At 51.8% G+C, this 21,668-nt stretch overlaps 1 protein-coding gene across 2 annotated transcripts; it reads left to right on the forward strand.

Moving 5' to 3' along the window:
- Window positions 1-2,900: 2,900 nt before the first annotated feature.
- Vash1 (vasohibin 1) lies at window positions 2,901-20,616 on the forward strand. Of its 2 annotated transcripts, XM_031355426.1 has the most exons (9): window positions 2,901-3,214; window positions 3,646-3,763; window positions 5,180-5,505; window positions 10,445-10,533; window positions 11,955-12,011; window positions 13,149-13,223; window positions 13,849-14,230; window positions 15,817-15,929; window positions 16,787-20,616. In XM_031355426.1, the coding sequence occupies exons 3-9, from the start codon at window positions 5,182-5,184 to the stop codon at window positions 16,857-16,859; spliced, it is 1,113 nt and encodes a 370-aa protein (XP_031211286.1). In that variant the 5' UTR covers window positions 2,901-3,214; window positions 3,646-3,763; window positions 5,180-5,181; the 3' UTR covers window positions 16,860-20,616. The 2 variants fall into 2 exon arrangements, with proteins under 2 accessions (XP_031211286.1, XP_031211285.1); XM_031355425.1 differs by lacking the exons at window positions 2,901-3,214; window positions 3,646-3,763 and adding an exon at window positions 4,488-4,692 and having other exon boundaries at window positions 16,787-17,116.
- The last annotated feature ends 1,052 nt before the right edge of the window (window positions 20,617-21,668 follow it).

Below are 21,668 nucleotides of genomic sequence, written 5' to 3' on the forward strand. Positions count from 1 at the left end.
CCAGACATGTGATGGGCCAAGGACCCAAGCTAAGCCAGGCTCTCCTCTCTGGGACTCTGAATCCAGGTTTATTGACATAAAAATAGAAAATGAGGGCCAGGGTGGTGATGTATGCCTCTAATCACAGCACTGAGGAGGCAGAGGCAGGCAGATTTCTGGGAATAGAGACCAGCCTGGTCTACATATCAAGTTCCAGGCCAGCCAAGGTTATATAGTGAGATTCTGTCTTAGAGAGAGAGAGAGAGAGAGAGAGAGAGAGAGGAGAGAGAGAGGAAGAAGAAGAAGAAGAAGAAGAAGAAGAAGAAGAAGAAGAAGAAGAAGAAGAAGAAGAGAAGGAGGAGGAGGAGGAGGAGGAGGAGGAGGAGGAGGAGGAGGAGGAAGAACAAAATTAATCAAAGTAGACTGGTGTGAGTGCTAGTGCCCTAAGACACTTCACATTCAACTCTAGAGCTGTAGTCTAGAATGTGATAACAGTTATGATGTATATGAACTTTATCTTCATCATCAAAATCACAGGTACCCAACCCTGATGTGCCAGCTCCTCTACTAGAGACACAATCGTGCAGCCTGCCTTCATTTGCAACATAGAGACCATACCCATCTTACCTTCAACCAGAGTCTTGGTTTGAGATAGAGTCTTATGTAGCCCAGACTCACTGTGAGTTCTCTACATATCTGAAGATGACCTCGAACTTCTGATCCTCCTGCCTCTACCTCCCCAGAGCTGGTGTGCACTACCACAACTGTTTTATGCAATGCTGCAGATTGAACTCAAGCTTTCATGTACTCTAGACAAACACTCTTCAACTAAGCAACACACCACACCCCTTCTTCCAGAGATTTTATTTGGCTAGCAAAAGGGATCACAGTCATAACTACTTGGAGCCACAATAAGGAGTGACCCAAGTGTCTCTTATAAATGTTATTCTCAGGACACAAGGTTGGAGAATTTCTGGGAAAGTCTGACAAAGAACCAGGATCTGGCCCCACTTCCCAAGCTGTGTAACAATAGGCAAGATCCTTGTCCTTTCTGGGCCTTTGAGACTGAGTGAGACACATCCTCCAGGTTCTCCTTTGCCTAGTATTTTTGCACATCCCTCGCTGGACACACATCTCCTCCCACTTCTACACACACAAACCAACCAATTCCCAGCCTAGACTATGCAGCTTTGTAACTCTTTTCTTCTTTCCCCAGCTTCCACCTCACCAAGAAGTGACCCTAGCTATACACTCTCATAGTTGTCTACTCTCGGGCAGAGGGCTTCATGGAAATCCTGCCCAGCCTTCTCCTCCATTAGAAGACCAAAAGGTCTGTTAGGACCAAGTTTACATCCCTCCTGTTCACATCTGTATCTACAGTGCCTGGAACCCTTGTAGGCACTCCCTAACTCTTACCCTGTGGAGGTCTGAGTGAATATTCTGTGTCTATTTGGTATACATCATGAATACCCCAAATCTATTTCATTTTAGGAAATCTGTAGTGATAATTATCTGATGCTACGTCACAAACTGTCACTCAAGCTTACCTGTTTGAAATAAAAGGATCGAGGGCTAGGGAGATGGCTCAGCAGTTAAGAGCACTGACTGCTCTTCCAAAAGTCCTGAGTTCAAATCCCAGCAACCACATGGTGGCTCACAACCATCTGTAATGAGATCTGATGCCCTCTTCTGGAGTGTCAAAAAACAGCTACAGTGTACTCACATAAAATAAATCTTTTAATAAAAATAAATAAAATAAAAGGATCTCTTATTATTTCTATTTCTATAAAATTCAAACAGGGTCCATATGGTTGATATGTCTCTGTTCCAGGCCTGAGATCTTGGGTGTAAGAGCCAGAGGCTAGGGGCCGAATCTTCTGTAGATTCAGTTTATCGCCTGTGTTGATTATCTTGGTTGACTGGGGGTCTACTGAGAGATCTCAGCCAGAACACCCTCCTGTGACATCTGTATTAACTTCCTCCCAGCACGAATGGCTGGTGCCCTTTGAATGAATAAAGCATCTTATTTTTATGACACAGCCTTTTAAGGATCTCAGAGCATCACCTCCTCTACTTCTGTTCATCAGAAACAAGACCTTAAGCTCAGCACACATTCAGAGGAAGGGGAATCAGACTCAGATATTCACAAAAGGACGGCAGGGAACTTGCAAACATACTTTAAATTCACCATGGGCACTGGGCAAAAGTGAAAGTCAGGCATCATTAGGTGGAAAGGAAGTGAGACCTACTTTATTCTGATTCTGCCTCTTGTCTCTGTGTGAGCTTGGGGAATATACACCCAGAGATTCAGGCTTCCTTGTTTACACCATGAGAAGGTGGCAGCTGTTGACCTCTGGTGGCATTTGCATGCCCAGACTCTTCTTACATCAGTGAGTTTAGGATGAACAGGGCCTAGTTAACTTTCTTAGAGCTCTGGAACCCAGCCTTTTGGAAACATCCCTAGCATTGGCCATACCTGGTTCCTGACACTGAAGGTGATAAAAGGCTGTGAGAGAAGCTGCAAAAGAAGACCTGACGCTGACACCACGCGGAACTTTAAGGAACCAATGAGGAAGAGCTGAGGGCCTGAGGATTCTCTGGGGTTTTTTTTCTTGCTGTGGGTGCATGGCTTTAATCTCAGCACTCCAGAGGCAGAGGCAGGAAGATCTCTGAGTCTGGGACCAACCTGGTCTACATACCAAGTTCCAGACCAACCAGAGTGATACCTAGGGAGATCTGGTCCATAAGTAAATAAATAAATATGAATGAGAAAGCCAGTAAGCAACATTCCTCCATGGTTTCTGTCTTGAGTTCCTGCCATGACCTTATGACCTCACAGTAGGCCTGTGACCTCAAAGTATAGACCAAAACCCCATGTTGCTTTTGGTCAGTGTCTTATTACAGTAACAGAGATGAAAACAGGGTAGAGGGGATACTTGTAGCAACCTAAACACACACACACACACACACACACACACACACACACAGTCTCATCTCCCAAAGGTTGTGCCATGGCCAAACAGCACCATCCGGGGACACATAGGTCTTTGGGAGACCTTTAGTATCCAAACTATGTATCGTCAGGAACGAAACACTTCTCTCAGATAACTGCTATTCATACCCACTACTGGTAGAAAGAAAGAAAGTTTTAAATTGCAAGATCAACTGTAGATCCTTAGTGAAGTTCTTTTGTTTGGGAGTTACCTGCAGATCTGTGCTACTAGGAAAGGAGAGGGTATGTTGGGTCTTCAGAGTTCACGGGCCACACACACTGTACTAATTCTGGGCAGGTCGGCATTCCCCAAACACTGCCTCCCACCCTTATGTTGCTGTCTTGGTCTCATGATTGGGAAGGCTCATGTCTCCAGCCAGATGTCCAGGGACTGGGACATCCAAAGCTAGAATTACGGATACACTCCCAGAATCCCATGCAAGCAACCAAGTTGAACAGAATGACTGCCAGCCTCTACAAATCCTCCCTTTAGGAGCACTGCCAGAGGGTTGAGTTCACCCAGTGTGATCTCTCGGTTGACAGATGGGGAAACTGAGGACTGCAAAGGGGAGGGACTTACTGGAAGTCCCAAAGGAAGACAGGCATAATCGCCATCTAGAACTCGGGTCTTCCAGGTGAACATTCTTGCTTCTACAGCTGAGGTGTCTTTTCAGGAAATTCCCAACCGACTGCTACAATGCCTTCCGCGCTAGGAATCCCCCAGGAGTTTGTGCTGTGCGGCCAGTTATAAACTTCTTCCGCAGCTCTGCAGTTCTCAGCGCTCAGAGAGAGGTGAGAAGGGAAAGAACGTCCAGGGCATCCCTGCATTAACTTGTAGCTGGGGGAGTCCGGGGGTGGCAGCAGCAGGACGACCCGGTGGGAATGCGCTGGCCCTTTAAGGGGGGGACGGAGCGCATGCGCGGCGCGGGCCGGAGAAGAGCCGGGTGGGCGGCGGGAGGGCTGGGGACCCGGCTGGCGGCAGCGGTGCCTTCTGCTCCGCCGAGCCGGGATGCAGCGATCGGCCGATAGGCTGCACCTTCTTAGGCTGTTGCTCTCCCCGGGGATCCACACCTCGGCGCTCGCCCGCGCTTTGTCAGTCGATTCCAGCCGCCGCCGCGGGCGGAGCCTGAGGACCTGCGCTCGCATCCGCACGCCCAGCTTCGCTCTGCTTGGCCCGCGGGAGCCCTAGCGCAGCATCCTTTGCCCGCTCTTGCTGCAGCTGGTGGCCAGCGGCGAAGCTGCGGCTGAAGCCTGCCGTTCAGTGACCTCAGCCCGGTCCCCGAGCGTCACCCGAGCCGCTCTCCACGATGGCTGAGCTTGGGGCTCCGTGTCCCACTTTGGCTCGGCTGGGACCATCCAGCGCCAGGTGCACCCGGTGTCTCCGCTGAGCCGCGCCAGGCTGGGGTTCGCAGGGCCTGGGCGCCCCTAGCCCTCGCCTCCCTCCTGGCCGCGCCCTTCCCCTCCCGCCCTCTCCGCTGCTGCTTCCCGGGGCTAGGGGCTAGGAGACCCAGACAAAGCCCCACTTTGTGAGGGAGGCAGGCTTGGAATGTGCGTAGCGGCGTGCGCCCCTCCCTTCCCCGCCCCACCAGCTGCGAGTCCTGGCTCCCGGAAGGGTCGCGACAGAGAAGTTGCCCCGAGCATCGCTCTCTACCCTTGCATCCCCGGCCCCCGCGGTCCAAACTCGGAGCTCACGCGAGGCCCCTCCGCTCGCGCCAGTGTTTGTGAGCAAGGATTTCGTAGAGGAATTTGTTCTGTCCAAAACTGGGAGTGGGCACCGGTACCTTGGCCCGCCTTTTTGGCGTAGCTGCAGGTCTGAGCTGTCTGGCCTCAGTCTCCCCACCCCGACCCTCACTTTTCTCCTCTCGACCATCCTAGATCGCTGTGGGTCATTGTTCTCGCTGCCAAATGGGGGTGATTTGTACAGGCTGCCAAGTTGGGGTGTGTTCTCTTTATCCTGTTTTCCAAACAAAACAAGGCCTCTAAGGCCGACCCTGGGCAACCCACCTGGCCATCACTTCAGGTTGATGCTCTGGGTCTTACCAAATGGTATTTTATTGTACAGGAGCCACGCCCTGGTTTCTTAAAGGCGCCAGGCAGTTTGACCATGTGTTATCTTTATAGTGAGTGTGTGGGAGGCCTTCTGTGAGGCACTTATTTCCCCCTCCCCCTCGCCTCCTGATCATCCTCCCACCCCCGTTGAGGATTTAGGGATGCCAGGGGGAAAGAAGTTGATCCCAAGTGGCAGCAGCAGTGCGTCCTCGAACGCAGCCGCCACCACCGCCGCTGCTGCTGCCGCCCACTCTGGCACTAAATGTTTGGAGACCACCGAAGGGGCCTCAGTACAGAGAGACGAAGAACCCGAAGAGGAAGGGGAAGAGGACCTACGAGATGGAGGTGTCCCTTTTTTCATCAACCGAGGTGGACTGCCAGTGGACGAGGCCACCTGGGAAAGGATGTGGAAACATGTGGCCAAGATCCACCCAGATGGAGAGAAGGTGGCCCTGCGGATCCGTGGGGCCACAGACCTGCCCAAGGTAAGATATAGAGGGGCTAGGCAAAATGAAGATGGGTTTTATTGACCTTGGAGCTAAGAAAGTAACCCTCATGTGTCGTGTTGCTGATGAATGAAGTGCAGGGACCATTGTTGTGGTAAGATTTTAAAAGTATAGGTAGGTGCCACCTGTCCAGAAGTTTCTTTGCAGTGCTTTTGGAGTCGTTTGGTGGGGGAGGCCTAGTCCCCTATCTCCAGGAGGCCCTCCCCCATGGCTTCCTGAGCAGGACCACAAATGAACTGGAGAACTGGTGTGGCTTGGCCCCCCCCTTGTTTCAGGACACTTGAGAAGCCAGAAAACTATGAGGCTGGTGATGGCCGACTGGAGAGTACAGGGCTTTGTGCCATGAGAAAACATTTTCCTATATTATCTACTGAGTTGACCAACAGCATTCCAAAGGAAGTGCAAACTTTGGGTTCCCCGTTTGAGATGAGAAACTCAAAAGGTAGATGAGAAATGCCAGAGTTGAGATTCCCACGCCAGGTCTTGAGGTTCCATCTGCTCAGCTGTGGTGGGTACCGGATTCAGTGCTGTTAGCAGTGACCCTGTGGGGAAGAGATAAGTTAAGTATTCTCCTGCATTGACTGGAATTCACCCACCACAACAGTCCCTCTATAGGGCTGCCAAGCAAGGAGAGCCTCTGTCTCATTCATCTTTGTCTTCTTGAGGTCTCCTGTGTGCCTGGCACAGGGGTGGACACTTATGTGTGTTTGCGAAATGAAAGGACATTTGGGATGTGCTGTTCTGAGGCCACGTGTTCTTTACAACAGTGCCATACTAAAAATGTGCAGACACACGAGTGTGTGTGTGTGTGTGTGTGTGTGTGTAATGTTTATGGTCCAGTCCAAGAAAGCAATGCTCCAAGTACCAAGGCCGCTGGTCAGAAGTCAGAGGCTAAGGGTTAGTCCTGAAGGAAGAGAGGGAGAATAATTACTGATAAAAAGAAACCAAGCCTGTTTTTCTCTTGCTGGTTTATTGGGGAAAAGATAATCTGAGGTCGAAGGTTGAGCTGCTGCCTAATGTTTCCCAGAGGAATAAGCTAGATTGATTTTGAACAGTTGCATCATCATCTTCTCATTTATTTAGCTAATCTGAAACTGGACATTGTTTCCACTGGCTTACCCTTAAAATGAACACTGTGCAGAACATTCTAAAGCACAAATTTGGATTTTTAAATATCTGAACAAGAAAGTATGACATCGTGGGTTTGGGGTATTGTTTTGGATCACCTACCTGTCCCGTGTGTGCTCAAGGCAATCCCCCGTACCCCCGCCCCCAAGCCTGCTTGAGTTACAGCTTTCTTATCTGTAAAATGGGTTGGTAGTGAAGAGGGTGAAATGAGAAACCATGTTAATCCTCAAACTGCAGAAGAGGATTGTTTCAAGGAGAGAGATGAGATGCCACACAGAGCATCTGATGGATGAGGCCAGAGTCACACACATGCTCCACAGTGTCTGGCCCTCTTGGTTCTGTCCGGATTGGGCCATAGGAAGGTGGCAGAATGGCTACTGTCAGTGCTTTGGAGGATACTGGCCATCAGTATCTTCGATGGTGATTAGTCATTAATGTCATCTTCAGGCCTCGTGCCCAGGAAGGGCACATTTGAAGCTGTTTGTTAGGGAAGAAAGTATGGAGACAGGAGTAGGGGGGGGACTGGAATCTTATGAGAGGTTCTGGACATTTTGAAACATCGTCTTCAAGCCTTTGGGAAAGTGTCTCAGGTGGAGGGAGTGAGGACAGCGGTTACTTTGGCTCAGGGAACCCTTAGGGTGCAGGGGACGTGGAGGAGCCCTAGAAGTTAAGGAGAAGAGGAGCAATATGGGGTGTCATACTGGGAGCTGCAGAAAGACCTGACCCTGACCTGTCCCATGTGGCCTGCTGCAGAAGTCACACTGTCCTGTACCGTGATGGGCCCTGGAAGGGTTTCTTAGGATACACAATGTCTTAACAGATTGCTTGGGACAACCGGTTAACATTAGATTTCTCAGTAGTGATCCGTAATCTGGCATCTGTACAGCAAAGGAAGAGAAATGGGAGAAGCAGGAGGGGCTGGGATGTGTTTCCCCATCCCTCATTTTTCCAGCAGCTTCCCATGACGCCACCCACCTTCCCTGAGTTTTACAGGCTAAGTCTGCAGGAAGCTGGATCCCCAGCACCAGGGCAGTGTAGTCAAAGCCCTGGGGGGGGGGGGGGGAAGCCATCATGTTCTCTCACTCTTACTATCTCATAACTACTTATAAGAGGAGACCGTGTCCTTGCCCCCCCGCCAGCATCCCCAGCTGTCCGTGGATCTGCGGCAATGCCCCTTTTCATGGGGATATTGAGATGAACTGATGGTGGAAAGCATGTAGCATCTCATTAGGTGAGCATCTAAATAGGTCCCCAGTGGCGCACAGAGTGGGCATGTAGCAAGCTACAGGTACTTGCAGCCCTTGCAAGAGCGATGTTAAACGTAACAGTTTCTATAAGGATCCAGAAGCCAGCAGCAGGCTATGCTATGCTCTTGTATAAGAATATCTCATTGCCATTTCCAACTGCTGTTCCCTGTGAAAGCCCAGCAACCATTTACCAACACTGTGGCTGCTGTGGGGCTAGCTGTGGCTTTGGCCACTGAGCACCTGCAAATAGGAATCCAGGCATCTCTAGATGGCTGAATAGCCCAGGGCAGTGTGTACCAAACTTTGTTTGGCACATATCTGTAGCCAGACGTTGGACAGTGTTCTGAAGCATTGCTTACAACAACTCAGTGATGCCTGCTAAGGCAGGTTCTCTTCCTACCCTTTCATAAGTGAGGTGCATTCCCCCGTGAGACATCTGAGGCACTGCTGTTCAGGCGCTCCCCTGAAATCAGAGCTAGATTCCATAGGATGGCCGGTTCTGTCTGCTGTGTTCATCACTAAGTCTTCCTGTAGGATTGTCCTAGAACCCTGGATGGTCTGGTTCTTGGACCAGGCTTTGCACCTGGTAAGGTAGTCTCCAAGGCCACACATAGAATCCTAGGTCATTTCTGACTCTTCTTCAATGGTGGCCTTCTTGCCGGCCCTTTGTGTGGCAGGTACCCATGATGCTTTTGTGGGTACCCCCCACCCCGCTCCTGGCTTGAGTCTGTTCCCAACTCCCTCTCCCTGAGCTTTGGCAAGTGGTTCGGCTGTCTCCTTCCCTGTCCAGAGTGACTCATGAACAGGTGGGTTCAGTCACACAGCTCCAGTTGCTGGGACCTATTTATCAAGATAGGGTGACTCCGCTACACTGAGAATGCACCCCCAAGGTTACCGGTGACTTGGATGGATGTGCATACCCTGGACCAGGATGGCCGGGCAGCCCCTCAAACAGTTGTGGTGTGCATCTGGCACAGAATGATCAGGCAAGTAAAGGCAGGGTCCATCCTGAGCTTGTCTCCTGCTGGTGGCTGTAAGTGACAGTGCCAATTTGAAGATGGGAGTGATGTAAAAGAGGAAATGGCCTCTCCAGGCTGTGGTATCCGCTGCTAGAGACTGCCTAGACAGGAAGCAAGGGCCCTGGTGAAAGGAGAGGGAAGAAAGACATTGCTAGACGGCTTCCCAGAGCCAGGACCCTTCCTTCCTGCATCTCCGCCCTGCGGGGTGAAGCAGTATCTACTCGAGACACCGCCCTGGTCTCCCACCATTCAAAGCACCCCAGAGACAAGTGTGTGATGATAACCGTGTGTTCCTTCCCTTCCTGATTAAGCCCAGCCACAACTATGGTTGTTGTTTTTAAAAACTGATTAAAAATCAATTGTTTGATTTTAAAATCCATTGTGAGCCCAGCCTAGCAAGGATGAATCCTTTCTCCTCCATAGAGCCCCACCCTGAGCATACCTAGGACCTGATGTCCCTTCTGTTTACTCCTACCCTTACATTTGCAGCTATGGGCATGGGCAAGCTCCGGGTGGCCTTGGAGGGTCCAGTGGCAGCCTACTGGGAAAGGGTAGGAACATACTGCTTAGGGATGGAGTGGGTGGGGAAAGCGCGTTTGAAGTAAGACCTGACCCATAATATGTTCCCTTGTCCCACTGCCACACCCCTTGACCATTCAAGTTGGTGCTTTGGCAGCCCTGGCACACCTGTCATGCCAGGGCTTAGCAGGAATGACACCCCTCGCTAAGGTTATATCCACCTGTCCAGGAGTGATCCCCTAGCTTAGGGTTCTACCTGGTAGAGCAGAACACTGAGAAAGACAGTTTTCATCTAGTCCTTGAACCAGAGTGTACTGGTCTGGTCTTCATTGCTATAACAAAGTAACCAAGGCAGGACACTTATGAAGAAATGAGGTCTATTTAGCTTGCAGCCTTGGGGACTGAAGAGGCCCCATTGGTTCGGACTGGGATAAGGTTTAATGGTGATGGATGGGATCATGACAGGGGCATGGAGAAACAGATCATCCTGGAAGCAAGAAGCCAGAAGAAGGGGGAGCTGTGTATTGCTCCTTTGATGACAACCCTGAGAACTCCCTTCTTCCTCTCCAAGGGCATACCTCCAGTGCCCTAATACCTTCATCTAGAGCCCACTCAACATTACCAACCCCAGAACAAAGTCTCAGCACCTTTGCCACATCCAAGCCATAGACCAGAGTGAACCCCAAACCCAAACAAACTAATCCCAATACAGACTTTCTCATTAAGTATTAATTAATGTGTATTTTAAATTTAGTCAGTGGATCCTTCTGTGCTTCCTAAAATTATTTAATAGCATGAAATTCCAAGGCCAACATAAGCTCCCCATTAGAAATACAGTCGGGTGTCAGGGATGGCTGAGCTGTGGCCCTGGGAGGGAGGGATTGCCAGGGAAAATGGCTCAGAGTAGGAGCCTCTCCAGGCTCCCCAGGGTATTGCTGCTGGGGGGCTGGAAGCTCCAGGGTGTGCCTCTCCATGTGACAGAGATTTTTCTCCATCTGTCCCTAGATTCCCATACCAAGTGTGCCTACTTTCCAGCCGACGACGCCCATCCCTGAGCGCCTGGAAGCCGTGCAGCGCTACATCAGGGAGCTGCAGTATCCTCTTGGGTCCAGAGCTGTGACCACCACTTAGTGACAACCCCAAAAATCAAGTAGGGCCTGGTGAGGGATCCGCGGGGCCAGCTGCCTCCCAACATCAGTGCTGCTATTCACTGGCATCGCTGCTCCCTGGAGCTGCTGAGGCTCAGGCGGAGGCTCTGTCAGAGTGCTGGACTTGATCCAGCTTCTCCAGCACCAGCTTCCCCATGCTGTGTGTGTGTGTGTGTGTGTGTGTGTGTGTGTGTGTGTGTGTGTGTGTGTGTGTGTGTGTGTGTGTGTGTGTGTGTGTGTGTGTGTGTGTGTATGTGTCTGTGTGCGTCTGTTTGTGTGTGTCTGTGTGTGTCTGTGTATCTGTCTCTGTGTGTCTGTCTGTCTGTCTGTCAATCTGTGTCTCTGTGTGTCTGTCTCTGTGTGTGTGTGTCTGTGTGTGTGTGTGTTACTGTCTGTGTATGTGTCTGTCTGTGTGTGTCTGTCTCTCTGTCTCTGTGTGTGTGTGTCTGTGTGTGTGTCTTTCTGTGTGTGTGTGTGTGTGTGTGTGTGTGTGTGTGTGTATGTGTACAGGAAGAAGGGGGCTCCTAAGCACCTTGCAGAGGAAAGGGGTGTCAGCTGTAATTCATCTTGCCCTAGCCAAGGGACAGAAGCAGCTCTTTGAGGTCACTGCAGTGCTCGGTTTGGGGGGATGGGGAAGGGACAAAGATCTTCTGCACTAAGATATAACATCCACATCTTAAAGTTTTCTCCTAATTCTTGAAAGCCAGTTACCTTATGTCTGTGCCCTAGGCCCCTGGAGCTGCCCAAGAGTTGTGTATATGTCCTGGGTCCTGTGCTCCTTATTTGCTTGCTCCGTGTGCTTTCTTAGACACCAGGACCACCAGCCCAGGGGTGACACAACACACAATTGGATGGGACCCCTCCCTGCATCAATCAGTAATTAAGGAACTTTAGCACAGACCAGTCTGGTGGGGGCATTTTCTGAATTGAGGTTCCCTGTTCCCAAATGACTCTAGCTGGTGTCACACGGGCATAAAAGTAGCTGGCACAGGGGAAGTACTGGTGGCCCCTCGGCCTTCTTAGTTGTTTGGAAAGCCCAGCACTGCCAGGAACTGTCCCCAGCTAAGGCTGCTTTCTCAGCACGGCTGGGCTGGCTGCCCACTCAGTGTCCTCCCTGAGACAACAGGCCAAGAGAGAACAGGGGACATTGCCAAAGAGCGGGGGAGAGGGTCTATGAGAGTGAGGTGAACCCTGTGCCCTACCCTCCCCCTCTTCCCCTAGAGAAAGTCCTAAGTGCCCTGGAGGGTGCTTTGTGGCAGATGTGCCCTGGGGCTTCTGCAGCCATCCTAGGGTCTGGGATAGCAGCCGAGGGAAAGTACCTACAGCCTTCCAGATCACGCCAGGAAGTCCTTAACCACCGTCCCCAGGTACAATCACACAGGGACACAGTTCTTTGAAATTAAGAAGAGCAGACCTCTGACGGGGTAAGTACAAAGCCACTGGGTTTGCTCCCTAGGGAACCTTTGTGGTTTGCCTTCTAGTGACAGCTTAAAGGGTTGGCAGGGACTTTTCTGAGGAAAGCCAGCCATGGAATGGGGGAAGGGTGCTACCCTGGGGCCCTAAGGAAGGAAATCCCAATGAGATAGCCACCCGAGGCTGATGAAAGGAAGTTGAGCTAGTAGGGTAACCCCCTAGCCCCGCCCCGACCTGTCCCCAGCCCTCCCCCCCCCCCCGCTTGTGGGGATGTGGGAGGGGGGCAGGGAAGATCATTTTCCTTTTTCTTTCCTTGAAGCCTCCGTGTACTCTGCAGTATTTTGGTATCTACAAGAAAACTGCTTCTCTCACCCCCTAGCCCATCATGACTCAGCATGCAGACTTGAACTGAATCTCTTGTTCTAGACAGTTTAAGTTGCTTATTTAATCATGGGAAAATATCCTGAGTTGCTTATCTATTTAATTAATTGCCCCCTTTTGAAGCCCTTGTGTGGAACCACATTCTCTAATCCCAGAATTTGCTTCTGTCCTTCAGTTGCTGCTTTGTGCTGATGTCCCAACCCATCCTCTAGTAGGACGCTGGTGACCCAGACAAAGCAGAGGCTAGGATGGGCTGTTTTGAAATAGCCTAAATTCCAAGTGTAGGGGTGGGCAGGCGAGCCAAGCGACAGCTGTCTGCCTGAGATGCTACCTTCAGGCTGCAGAGAACATTTTCCATTCGTTAGCAAGTTCTTTGGGCAGCGGTGGCTAGATGAGGCGTATCTGCTGCGCTCAGGAAGGGCCCCCATCAGAGCCAAGCTTTCTCCCCTCCCAGCCATGGGAAAAGGCATGAGCTCCTCAGATCCCATTTCCATTCATGCTCCCCTCCCCCAGTCTGTGAGCAGCAGCCAGGCCAGGAAAGAGGAAGTGAAGGGAAAGAAGGACAGCCGGTAGGCCTACTTCCTGACCCCAGTGCTTGCCTCCGGTACCCCCTCAGACTTTAGACTTGGGAGAGGGAAGGAAACACCAGGCCTGGGGGAAGGCAGCCTGCAGGCAAGTCTCTGTCCCAGTCTTTCTGGCTCATCACCAAGTAGGGCCTGAGAGGGTTGGAGACAGTCTCCACACAGCCCCGCCTCCCTTTCTCATAGGCTGATGGACCTGGCCAAGGAAATGACCAAAGAGGCTCTGCCAATCAAATGCCTGGAAGCTGTGATCCTGGGAATGTATCCTTCCTTGGGCCTGGGAGATACTGGCTCAGGCTGGCCCAGCCTTGGCTGCCTGCTGTGGAATGGGAGGGTCCTAAGGGCTTCCTGTGCTGACGTCTATTGACCCCCAGCATGGAGCACCTCCCAAGGTGGAGGAGTGTCTCTGTAAGAGGGAGAATCCTCGGGAGGTCTTCATCTTCGGCCTTGTCTTGCTATCTTCCAAGGCCGGCTGGATAGCTTGTTTTTGAGTCCCATGGTCAAGGTGACCCTGTTTTGGAACTCCAACCCTGGGTACAGTGTTATACTCTGGCTGTTGTGCCATTTCTAAGAAATGCTTGGGGAGAAGCTGCAGAGAGGCCAAGTGTTGGCACACCCAGGTAGTGCTGATTTATAGAGATGGCAGATGGGCTTTTGGAAGCAGAAAGACCTAAAAAGATGCACACCGTTTCTCAGCCAGCCCCGCAAGGGCAAAGCAGCACCTAGGTAGACTGGTAAGCCCCCAGGAGAAGCGGCCCTCCGCAGGACCCCAGTCAGGGCTGGGGAGTGGACGGGTATACATATGGCCAGTTTGTCTTCAGAAGGGGCTCTTTGGCACACATAACCACCCTGACCTAACCCTTTCCTTAGCACTTGGATTCACCAGTTACCTCACCAACAGCATGCCCACCCTGGAACGCTTCCCCATCAGCTTCAAGACCTATTTCTCAGGGAACTACTTCCGCCACATTGTGCTGGGGGTGAACTTTGGGGGCCGCTATGGAGCCCTGGGCATGAGCCGAAGGGAGGACCTGATGTACAAACCCCCAGCCTTCCGCACACTCAGTGACCTTGTGCTGGACTATGAAGCAGCCTATGGCCGCTGCTGGCATGTGCTGAAGAAGGTAAAGCTGGGCCAGTGTGTGTCCCACGACCCCCACAGTGTGGAGCAGATTGAATGGAAGCACTCGGTGCTGGACGTGGAGAGGCTGGGGCGAGAAGACTTCCGCAAGGAGCTGGAGCGGCATGCTAGAGACATGCGGCTCAAGGTTAGCACCTGCAGTGGTCCATGGGGCCAGTGCCAGTCAACTGCCGCTTCCTCATGGGATCCCCTCCATGCCTCGAGCAGGTTGTCCTGACCAATAGGGGTTGCCTGAGGATGAAGTATCTATCTACTTGGACCCAGGATTGGGCATTACTGATGTTCTGTTGCTGAAGTTGTCCCTTCAAGGTGGACAGACCGAGAAATAAATGTTAGAGGTAGGAAAGGAGTGAGCGGGGATTGAGTCATAGGTCTGTGCAGTTGGACATGGGAAGGATGGGGACATGGTACTCCAGGCCTGGGTGCTTTGAATGAAAGCAGCAGACATCTGGCATGTCCGACAATGGGGCAGGATGGCGTAGTGAGCAGCCGCCACCTCTCCTGTCCATCTCCTTAGGGGACTCCTGAGTCCCCTAAGCTCTCTGCCTGTAATAAAGGACCAAGAGGAGATCAGCAGAAATGGAAAGGGTCACCTACAGGGAAGACAGTGAAGGTGGTGGGTCCTCCCCTTCTCTCCCACCACTCAGCAGATGCTAGAGAGTTGGAGAAATCTCATGGACCAACAGCAGTAGGCCAAGATCCCCAAGGAGTTGGCTCCCATAGGCGTTGGCTCCCATAGGCTTCTAGTAGACAGAATTGGTGAGGGGGATCTCAGTCTTCCTGGACTGGAGATAACCTTTCCTAGGGCCTGCAGGGGCTCTCCCCAGAGTGGTCAAGCCCCTCTGTATTACTCTGCCCCACTGCACTGTGACCTGCTTCCCCCAACCACTACAGTTAACATTGTCTTCCCCTCAGGTAGAAGCTGTCATAGGCCTGTATTACAGAGGGGCTTTTCTGTGCCTGGGCCACGCCCTTCTCCCAGCCACCCTCCCCCACTTCCCCGGCTCTCACTGTTGGGAGCATGGTAGTGTTTTCCAGGTAGCAGCAAGTCATAGATAGAGATGGAGCTTATAGATTCCTCTCTCAAGTGCTGGTGATTCCCAGACAGCTCAGCGCTGGATGCCTCATGTTGCTTCGTTTTCAGCTTCATTTGAGCTGAGGAAACAAAGCAGGCTGACCGTCCGACATAAGGGATGGTTTGGGTTTGGGATTGTTGTTTTGTTGGGGTTTTTTTTTTAATGTGTTTTTGTTTGGTTGTTTAGTTTTGTTCTTTTTTTTTTTTTTTTTTTTTTTTTTTTTTTTTTTTTTTTTTTTGAATCAGAGATCCAGCTCCCAATCTGACATCTGATTAGCCTGAGATAGTGTCACTGTCAGGCTGGTAGGACCTGCCTTAGAGCTCAGCATTTGCCATATCCCTAACAGGCGCATTTACCTAGCCTGTGTAAAAAGGTCACTCTTAAGAGGTGTTTTCCAGTCCTATGACAGCCCAGTGACGCCTCCCACCCTATGTTTGGGACTCTTGGGAAGTAGACAGCTCTACCCAGGATCTGTTGCCCCGGTGGCTCAGGGATGCCCCAGAGATGGGGTAAAGGTCACCTGAGGCTTGGAGCTCAGACTGCATAGGGATGGCTTCCAGGACTGTGGCTCCTAGCAGGACAGAGTGGGCCATTGGGGCAGCTCAGAACATCCTTCTCTTTCTTCCTCCCTATCCAGATTGGCAAGGGGACAGGCCCTCCCTCTCCCACCAAGGACCGGAAGAAGGATGTTTCCTCCCCACAGAGGGCCCAGTCCAGCCCCCATCGCAGGAACAGCCGCAGTGAGAGACGGTGAGGAAGGAGACACAACAGCCTTTCCCTTGCCTCTCTTCTTCACTCCTCCTTTCTCCTTCCCATCCTTCACTCTCTGAGAAGTCCCTCGGGACGATGGGTCCAGTGTTTATGTGTTAGCAGGCTAAGGACAGTTCAGTGCCATTTCCCTAAAGACAAGGCCCCTTGGCTGTGTCCAGAAGGTCTGAGGGAGGCAGCAGAATGGACTGAGGAGGGAGGAAGGATCCCAATGGGGCTCCCACAAGGCCCTGAGCTCTCCTCAAGTTCGCTGCAAGGGATCTCTGTATATGACCAGAGGCTGAGCAGCCAGGACCAGCTTTGAGCACAACTTTTGTCTCCTGGGGTCTGGGTTTGTGTCTGTGTGCAAATGGCAAGATTTGCTATTTAAATATCAGGCCTCTTGTTCTGACTCCCCCTCCCCCCACACACACACATATTATTCTGGCTCTCTCTTTAATTATAATTGTGCCTCTAGAGCCGCCTCTCTGCTGTGAAGTGAGGAGTTGCTGAGCAGCCCTCTAGCGCTGAAATGCTCATTGCCCCTACTTTTGATCTAGGAGGCTTTTGTAAGGAGCCAATTCCTGGTTGTACTTGAAGCTGTTAGCCACAAGCTATGTAAGTCTAGTAACCCTCATCAGAAAGCCAGAGGCTGTGTGACCATAGGGGATCCATCATCAAGGATCTTCAGGCTGGCCACTGGTTCCACAAACACTCCCCCACACTCTCTGCTACAGCTTTAAAAGTCCCTTAGAGGAGGGGAGCCAGTGGGACAGCTCTCCCTCCCTCCTTCCCCCCCTTCTCTAGTTCCCTAGTAACCACTGGATCCTCTTCCGTACCCTCTGCTTTTCTTCCTGCAGGCCTTCGGGGGAGAAGAAGCCTGCAGAGCCCAAAGCCATGCCAGACCTCAGTGGGTATCAGATCCGGGTGTGAGGCACATGCCAGCACCCCCAGATCTCCTCTGCTTCTGGAGGCTCAGACCCACCTGCGTGGAACCACCTATTTCATTCAGACATGGGCTGGTGATGGGGCGGGCTTGGGATGGGAGACAAGAAGGATGCCTTGCTGTTCAGCCCCAAGCGACTTCCTCTCCCATGAAGCCAGGCCCCTAACTGTGGGCCAAGAAGCAGTTAAGTATTTTATTTGGAGTTTTAGCTCTACAACTGAAGTATAAGGTATTTGAAGGGAAAGACAAATGGATATGTTGGTAGTTGTCAGGGTCCTCTCTCTCTCTCTCCTCTCTCTCTCTTTCTCTCTCTCTCTCTCTCTCTCTCTCTCTCTCTCTCTCTCTCTCTCTCTCTCTCTCTCTCTCTCTCTCTCTCTCTGAGCACTGTGTGGCTTGGGGAGGAGGGATGCCCGCTTCTGTGGTGCTCCTTCTTCTCTCAACAGTGATCAGGGTTTGTGAGGGGTGGGGTGGTGTAGAAATGGAAGTGTTTTCTCCAGCTAGGCCTGTCCTGGCAGAATCATGACCCAGGGAAAGGGAAGCAGGGTAGGAGTTCTCCTGAGAAAGGTCTATTTATTTTTCAAATCAGGAACTTGGCAGAAGCCACATCTGCCTAAGGTGGAAAGCCTATGGCCCAAGAAGCCCTTTAGACAGCACTGTGCACTCCTCCCAGCATCCCCCCACATCTTCACCATGGCCAGGTTGGAATTAGGCTATAGGAGAACCAGGAGAGGACCGTAGTGGGAAGAGTCCTGGCCCTTAGCACATCTGGTTCTGTCTAGTCTTGACTATTGCCACAGGCCAGGGGCTCCCTGCAGAAGAGCTGGACTTTGTAGAGAGCCCAGACTTGTACTGGGGACACCATGACCTTAAGAAACTTGGCTGGGCATGGGGTAGTTGTGTGGGAGTAGGCTCTTCTCACCCTGTCCAATAATCTCAGCACTTGCTGGAGAAACAAGACCAGACCAGGCTGCCTATCCCCCCAGGGTCCCTTCCCTGCCTTAGGCTTGGAGTAGCAGCCAGTTTTAGCAGCTCCTTGGGACCTTGACAGGGGGAGCCTGGGCAATAGGAATGTCTGTCCCCTGGCCCTGGGGCACATGATCCCTGGTAGGAAAGTGAGGTGTGGAGGGGCTGTCTGGGCTGCGGAGGAGAGCCAGTCCTCGAGTTGGGAGTGTAAGTGAGAAGGGCTGAGGGAGGCAATGAAGGATAGGGCTGCATGGGGACTGTGTGGGGACTGAGTTCCCTGCAGCACAGGTGGCACTCGTCAAGTTGCTGGAGGCTTCAAGTGACAGAGGGCAGCTGGATGAAGTGACCGTTAAGGGGCTTTACTGAGAGGTGGAGTCAGCCAGGGTGGCTGCCAATAAAAGCTGCAGAGGGCTGAGGGCGGGCTTGGATAAGAGCCAGAGACCTAGAGACTCAAATGCCTACAGGGCCAGCAGGTGACAAAAGAAGAGGGCTAGGTGGGGACTGTGTCCCACCGAAGAGAGCATATCCATTTAAAGTGAGATGCTGTCGTTGTACTGTCCCACAATGCAGGCCCCTAAGTGGTGTTGGCCTTTTTTTTTTTTAAGTTCCTTTTTTTTTTTTTTTTTTAAGGCCAGGGCTCTGAATTAATATATGAATTGTACTTTTTAAAAGTTCAAGAAATGACCACCATAGCTGAGAGTACCAGTCTGAAATGTCCAGGGAAGAGAGCGTGGGCCGGTTGTGGGGAGACTGTGGGTGGAAAATGTGAAAGTTAAAGTTTCCCAAAGGCAGCAGGGAGCACTTCCTGTGTCTTCCTCCTGGCCCCATCCTGCAGGCAGAGGCCACGTTTGTGCTTGTTGGGTCACCAGAGCTGGTAAAGTGGGATAGAACAGTGAAACCCCTCCTGCCCAGAAATGGATGGGATGAGGAGGAGTAAGGATGCTCTGGTGGCTGCTCATCACACCAACAGCTCCTGGGCCCAGAGCCAGGCCCACTGGGGCCCAGCACAGGCACCATGGGAGGCTGGCTGTTCAGTCCCTTGTCTTGCCTGGTTCCTCCTGGGGTCAGGGGGCCCCTGGAACTTTCCTAGGCATAGCCTAGGCGACACCCCTAGCCAGACCCATGAAAGGACGTGACATTCTTTGATCCACCTCAGAGTTCAGGGAGTAGGGATAGTAGTCCCAGGAGCTCCCATGCAAGAGGTGCAAGATTGGACAAGATCTTTTTTTTTGGATCTCAGTGCAGCTGCTTATCCTTGGGACGGCAGCCCTCTATGTCTCTGGGACCTTCAAGGTACAACAAAATGTGGGAGAAAGGTGTGAGGACAGCTGGAGTCAGGCGTATTGGGAGAACAGCTCCAGGTCCCAGAGCCTTAGGACTGGAGCTCTGCGCTCCACTTCCTCTAAGGCCCAGGAAAGAAAGAAGCAGGTGGAGCCCTGACTTGTTCAGGATATGAAGGAGCAGCTGATGGCCAGGGGCACACACCCCCCTGCTGCTATTCCCTCTCCCAAGCTAAGGGCCTTTGGCCTGTGGAGAGTGTCATAGGCTGTCATAGGCCACAAGTGGTGCTTTTTTTTTTTTTTTTTAAGTTTTTACTCTTTCTCATATGTAGCAAGCCACCCTTCCCTCTGCGGCCATTTACATGGGCTGTGCTCTCTGGGGCTGGCCCGGCTGTCTGGTTTCCAGGGAGGCAGAGGCAGGGACTTTGAGGCCTTAGTCACCATCCATGACATCACCTCATCTCACTTCCTATGAGAGACAGGGAGTTGGCAGATGTCTCCAGACCTCCTGACTCAGGCCTGCCATTCAGCTTTTCTACCCCACTCTCAGGGGCTGCTGGCTGAAGGGGGTCAAGGTGAGGTCAGAGGAGGCTGGTTTGGTGGAGGTGGTGTGGACAGAGGTTCCTTGTGCTTGGTGTTGGGTCAAGACACTGGGAAGCTGGCTTCAGAGAACCTTCCTCTCCATCGAGCTACCTGCCAGCCCTGTCCCCTCCATAGCCTCACATTTCCATGCTCCCCTGAGCTGTCGAGCTAGCCACTCATCCATAGTGGGCATGGCCAAGGGGGCAGAACAGCAGCCCACTGGCACCAGACTTGATGATGAAGCCTAGAGACTGGGTACTGAGGAGCAGAGTCAGGAAACTGACTGTGGCTGATGTCTAGTCCAGTCGTATCATGCCCTGACCCCTTTCTAGCTGGGAAGACGTCCTGGTTCAGGGGAGGTCATCTAACGATAACGATAGTTGTGCAGGCTTTGCACCCTGAGGTCTGTGCCAGTGTACCCTGGCTTTCCTACCTGGAATGAGTTCGGGCTTAACACATGCTGTTAGTGGTGTTAAAGTGCAAGGATGCACAGGTGGGGACCAACAAGTTAGGTGTGAAGGGCAAGGATATTCTCTGAAGGAGTGTAGGTGGGAGCTAAGGATTCGCCCTGCTGGGTACCACAGCCTCCCACCAGCATCTCCAGCCAAGTGGAGTTGCCACTGTACTAGTTGCAAGTCCTGTGCTAGGACCCTCTCCATTTCAGTGCTTTGGGGTCCCAAGCTTCCTTGTTAAGTCTGAAAAGAAATCTGGGTACACTTGACCCCTGGGCCAGTGATGACGGACCGCCCATCCCCTGTACTTTGTTGGGCACTTGTGTTGTCCCTGATGCCATTATTCTGCCCCTGTATCAGTATTAACCCCTGCCTTTCAGTGCACATTTTGTCTCATTCCTTTCTCACCTTCTCCTGAACCGAATAAAGTCTCCCAGCTCACATCGTATGGGCTGGCAGAAATCACGTGAAATCTTGTCCGCTTTCCTTTGGGAGCTACAGCCCAGGCCCATTCCCACCCTCGTCAGCCACACTGGCTGCAGGGAGAAGCCAAGATTCCCAAGTAGATGGGAAGGGAACCAAACTGTGGGGAACAGAGAGCCTCCTGGCTCTGGATTCTGACTCTCAGCCTGTCCTCAAGGCTCTTCAGCTCCTCCTAGCCCTAATCTGGGATCAGCTTTGCCATCCAGCTGTAAGGTGGCTCTTCCTTACCCAGCTCCCAGGACATAGCCAGGCCACAGCTCTCCACAGTCAATCAGAAGAAAGGAGAAAGACAATTCATTTCAGGAAACCACAGCCACCAAGACCTAAAGCTCCTTCTCATCGGTTGCCCATCCACAGCTCTGAGAAAACCTCTGGCCCCACCACTTTGTCCACTGGCTCTAGACCTCTTAGCTACCTACCTACACCAAGGTGACTGCCATACTGAAAAGCAAACCAACACACACAAGAATTATCTCTTAGAGCCCACAGCACTTGTCAGCCAAAATCATTCCTCACATGTCTCTCCTTGGGCTTAAGAGTAAAACTCAGTCTTGTAAGAGAGGGGCCATGTCACAGACCAGCCAAACCCCACCTGGTCCTAGCTAGGACAGTGTAGCACAGAAAGCCTCTGTCATTTGCAGTGGTTGGGGTCAGCATGGCAGCTAGAGAGGAGAGCGATCTGTTAGTATCTGGGAGTAGCTTGAACTATACACTCAGAGACAGTTTTGTTGCCAGCTAAACTATACCTCCAGATTTAAAAAACAAAAAAAGCAAAAAACCAACCACAACTTTTACAACAAAGGTAACCAGAATTTGTGACTATAGTGAATACATGGTATTCCATGGGGACATGCTGTTTAAACATGTAGTTCCAGTTACAGTGAAACACACTAGAAAACTTGGTAGGAAGCCCAAAAGGTACAGGCCCACACTGGGCCAACTGCTCTTGAACTGAGGGATAGGGATGGCCTGGGATGAGCCTAGGCCATCAAGATCATGTTAAGCCAGTTCCATAGAATGCAGTTCCATAGTTGTT

Source organism: Mastomys coucha, unplaced genomic scaffold (assembly GCF_008632895.1).
Source record: "Mastomys coucha isolate ucsf_1 unplaced genomic scaffold, UCSF_Mcou_1 pScaffold6, whole genome shotgun sequence".
NCBI lineage: Eukaryota > Metazoa > Chordata > Mammalia > Rodentia > Muridae > Mastomys > Mastomys coucha.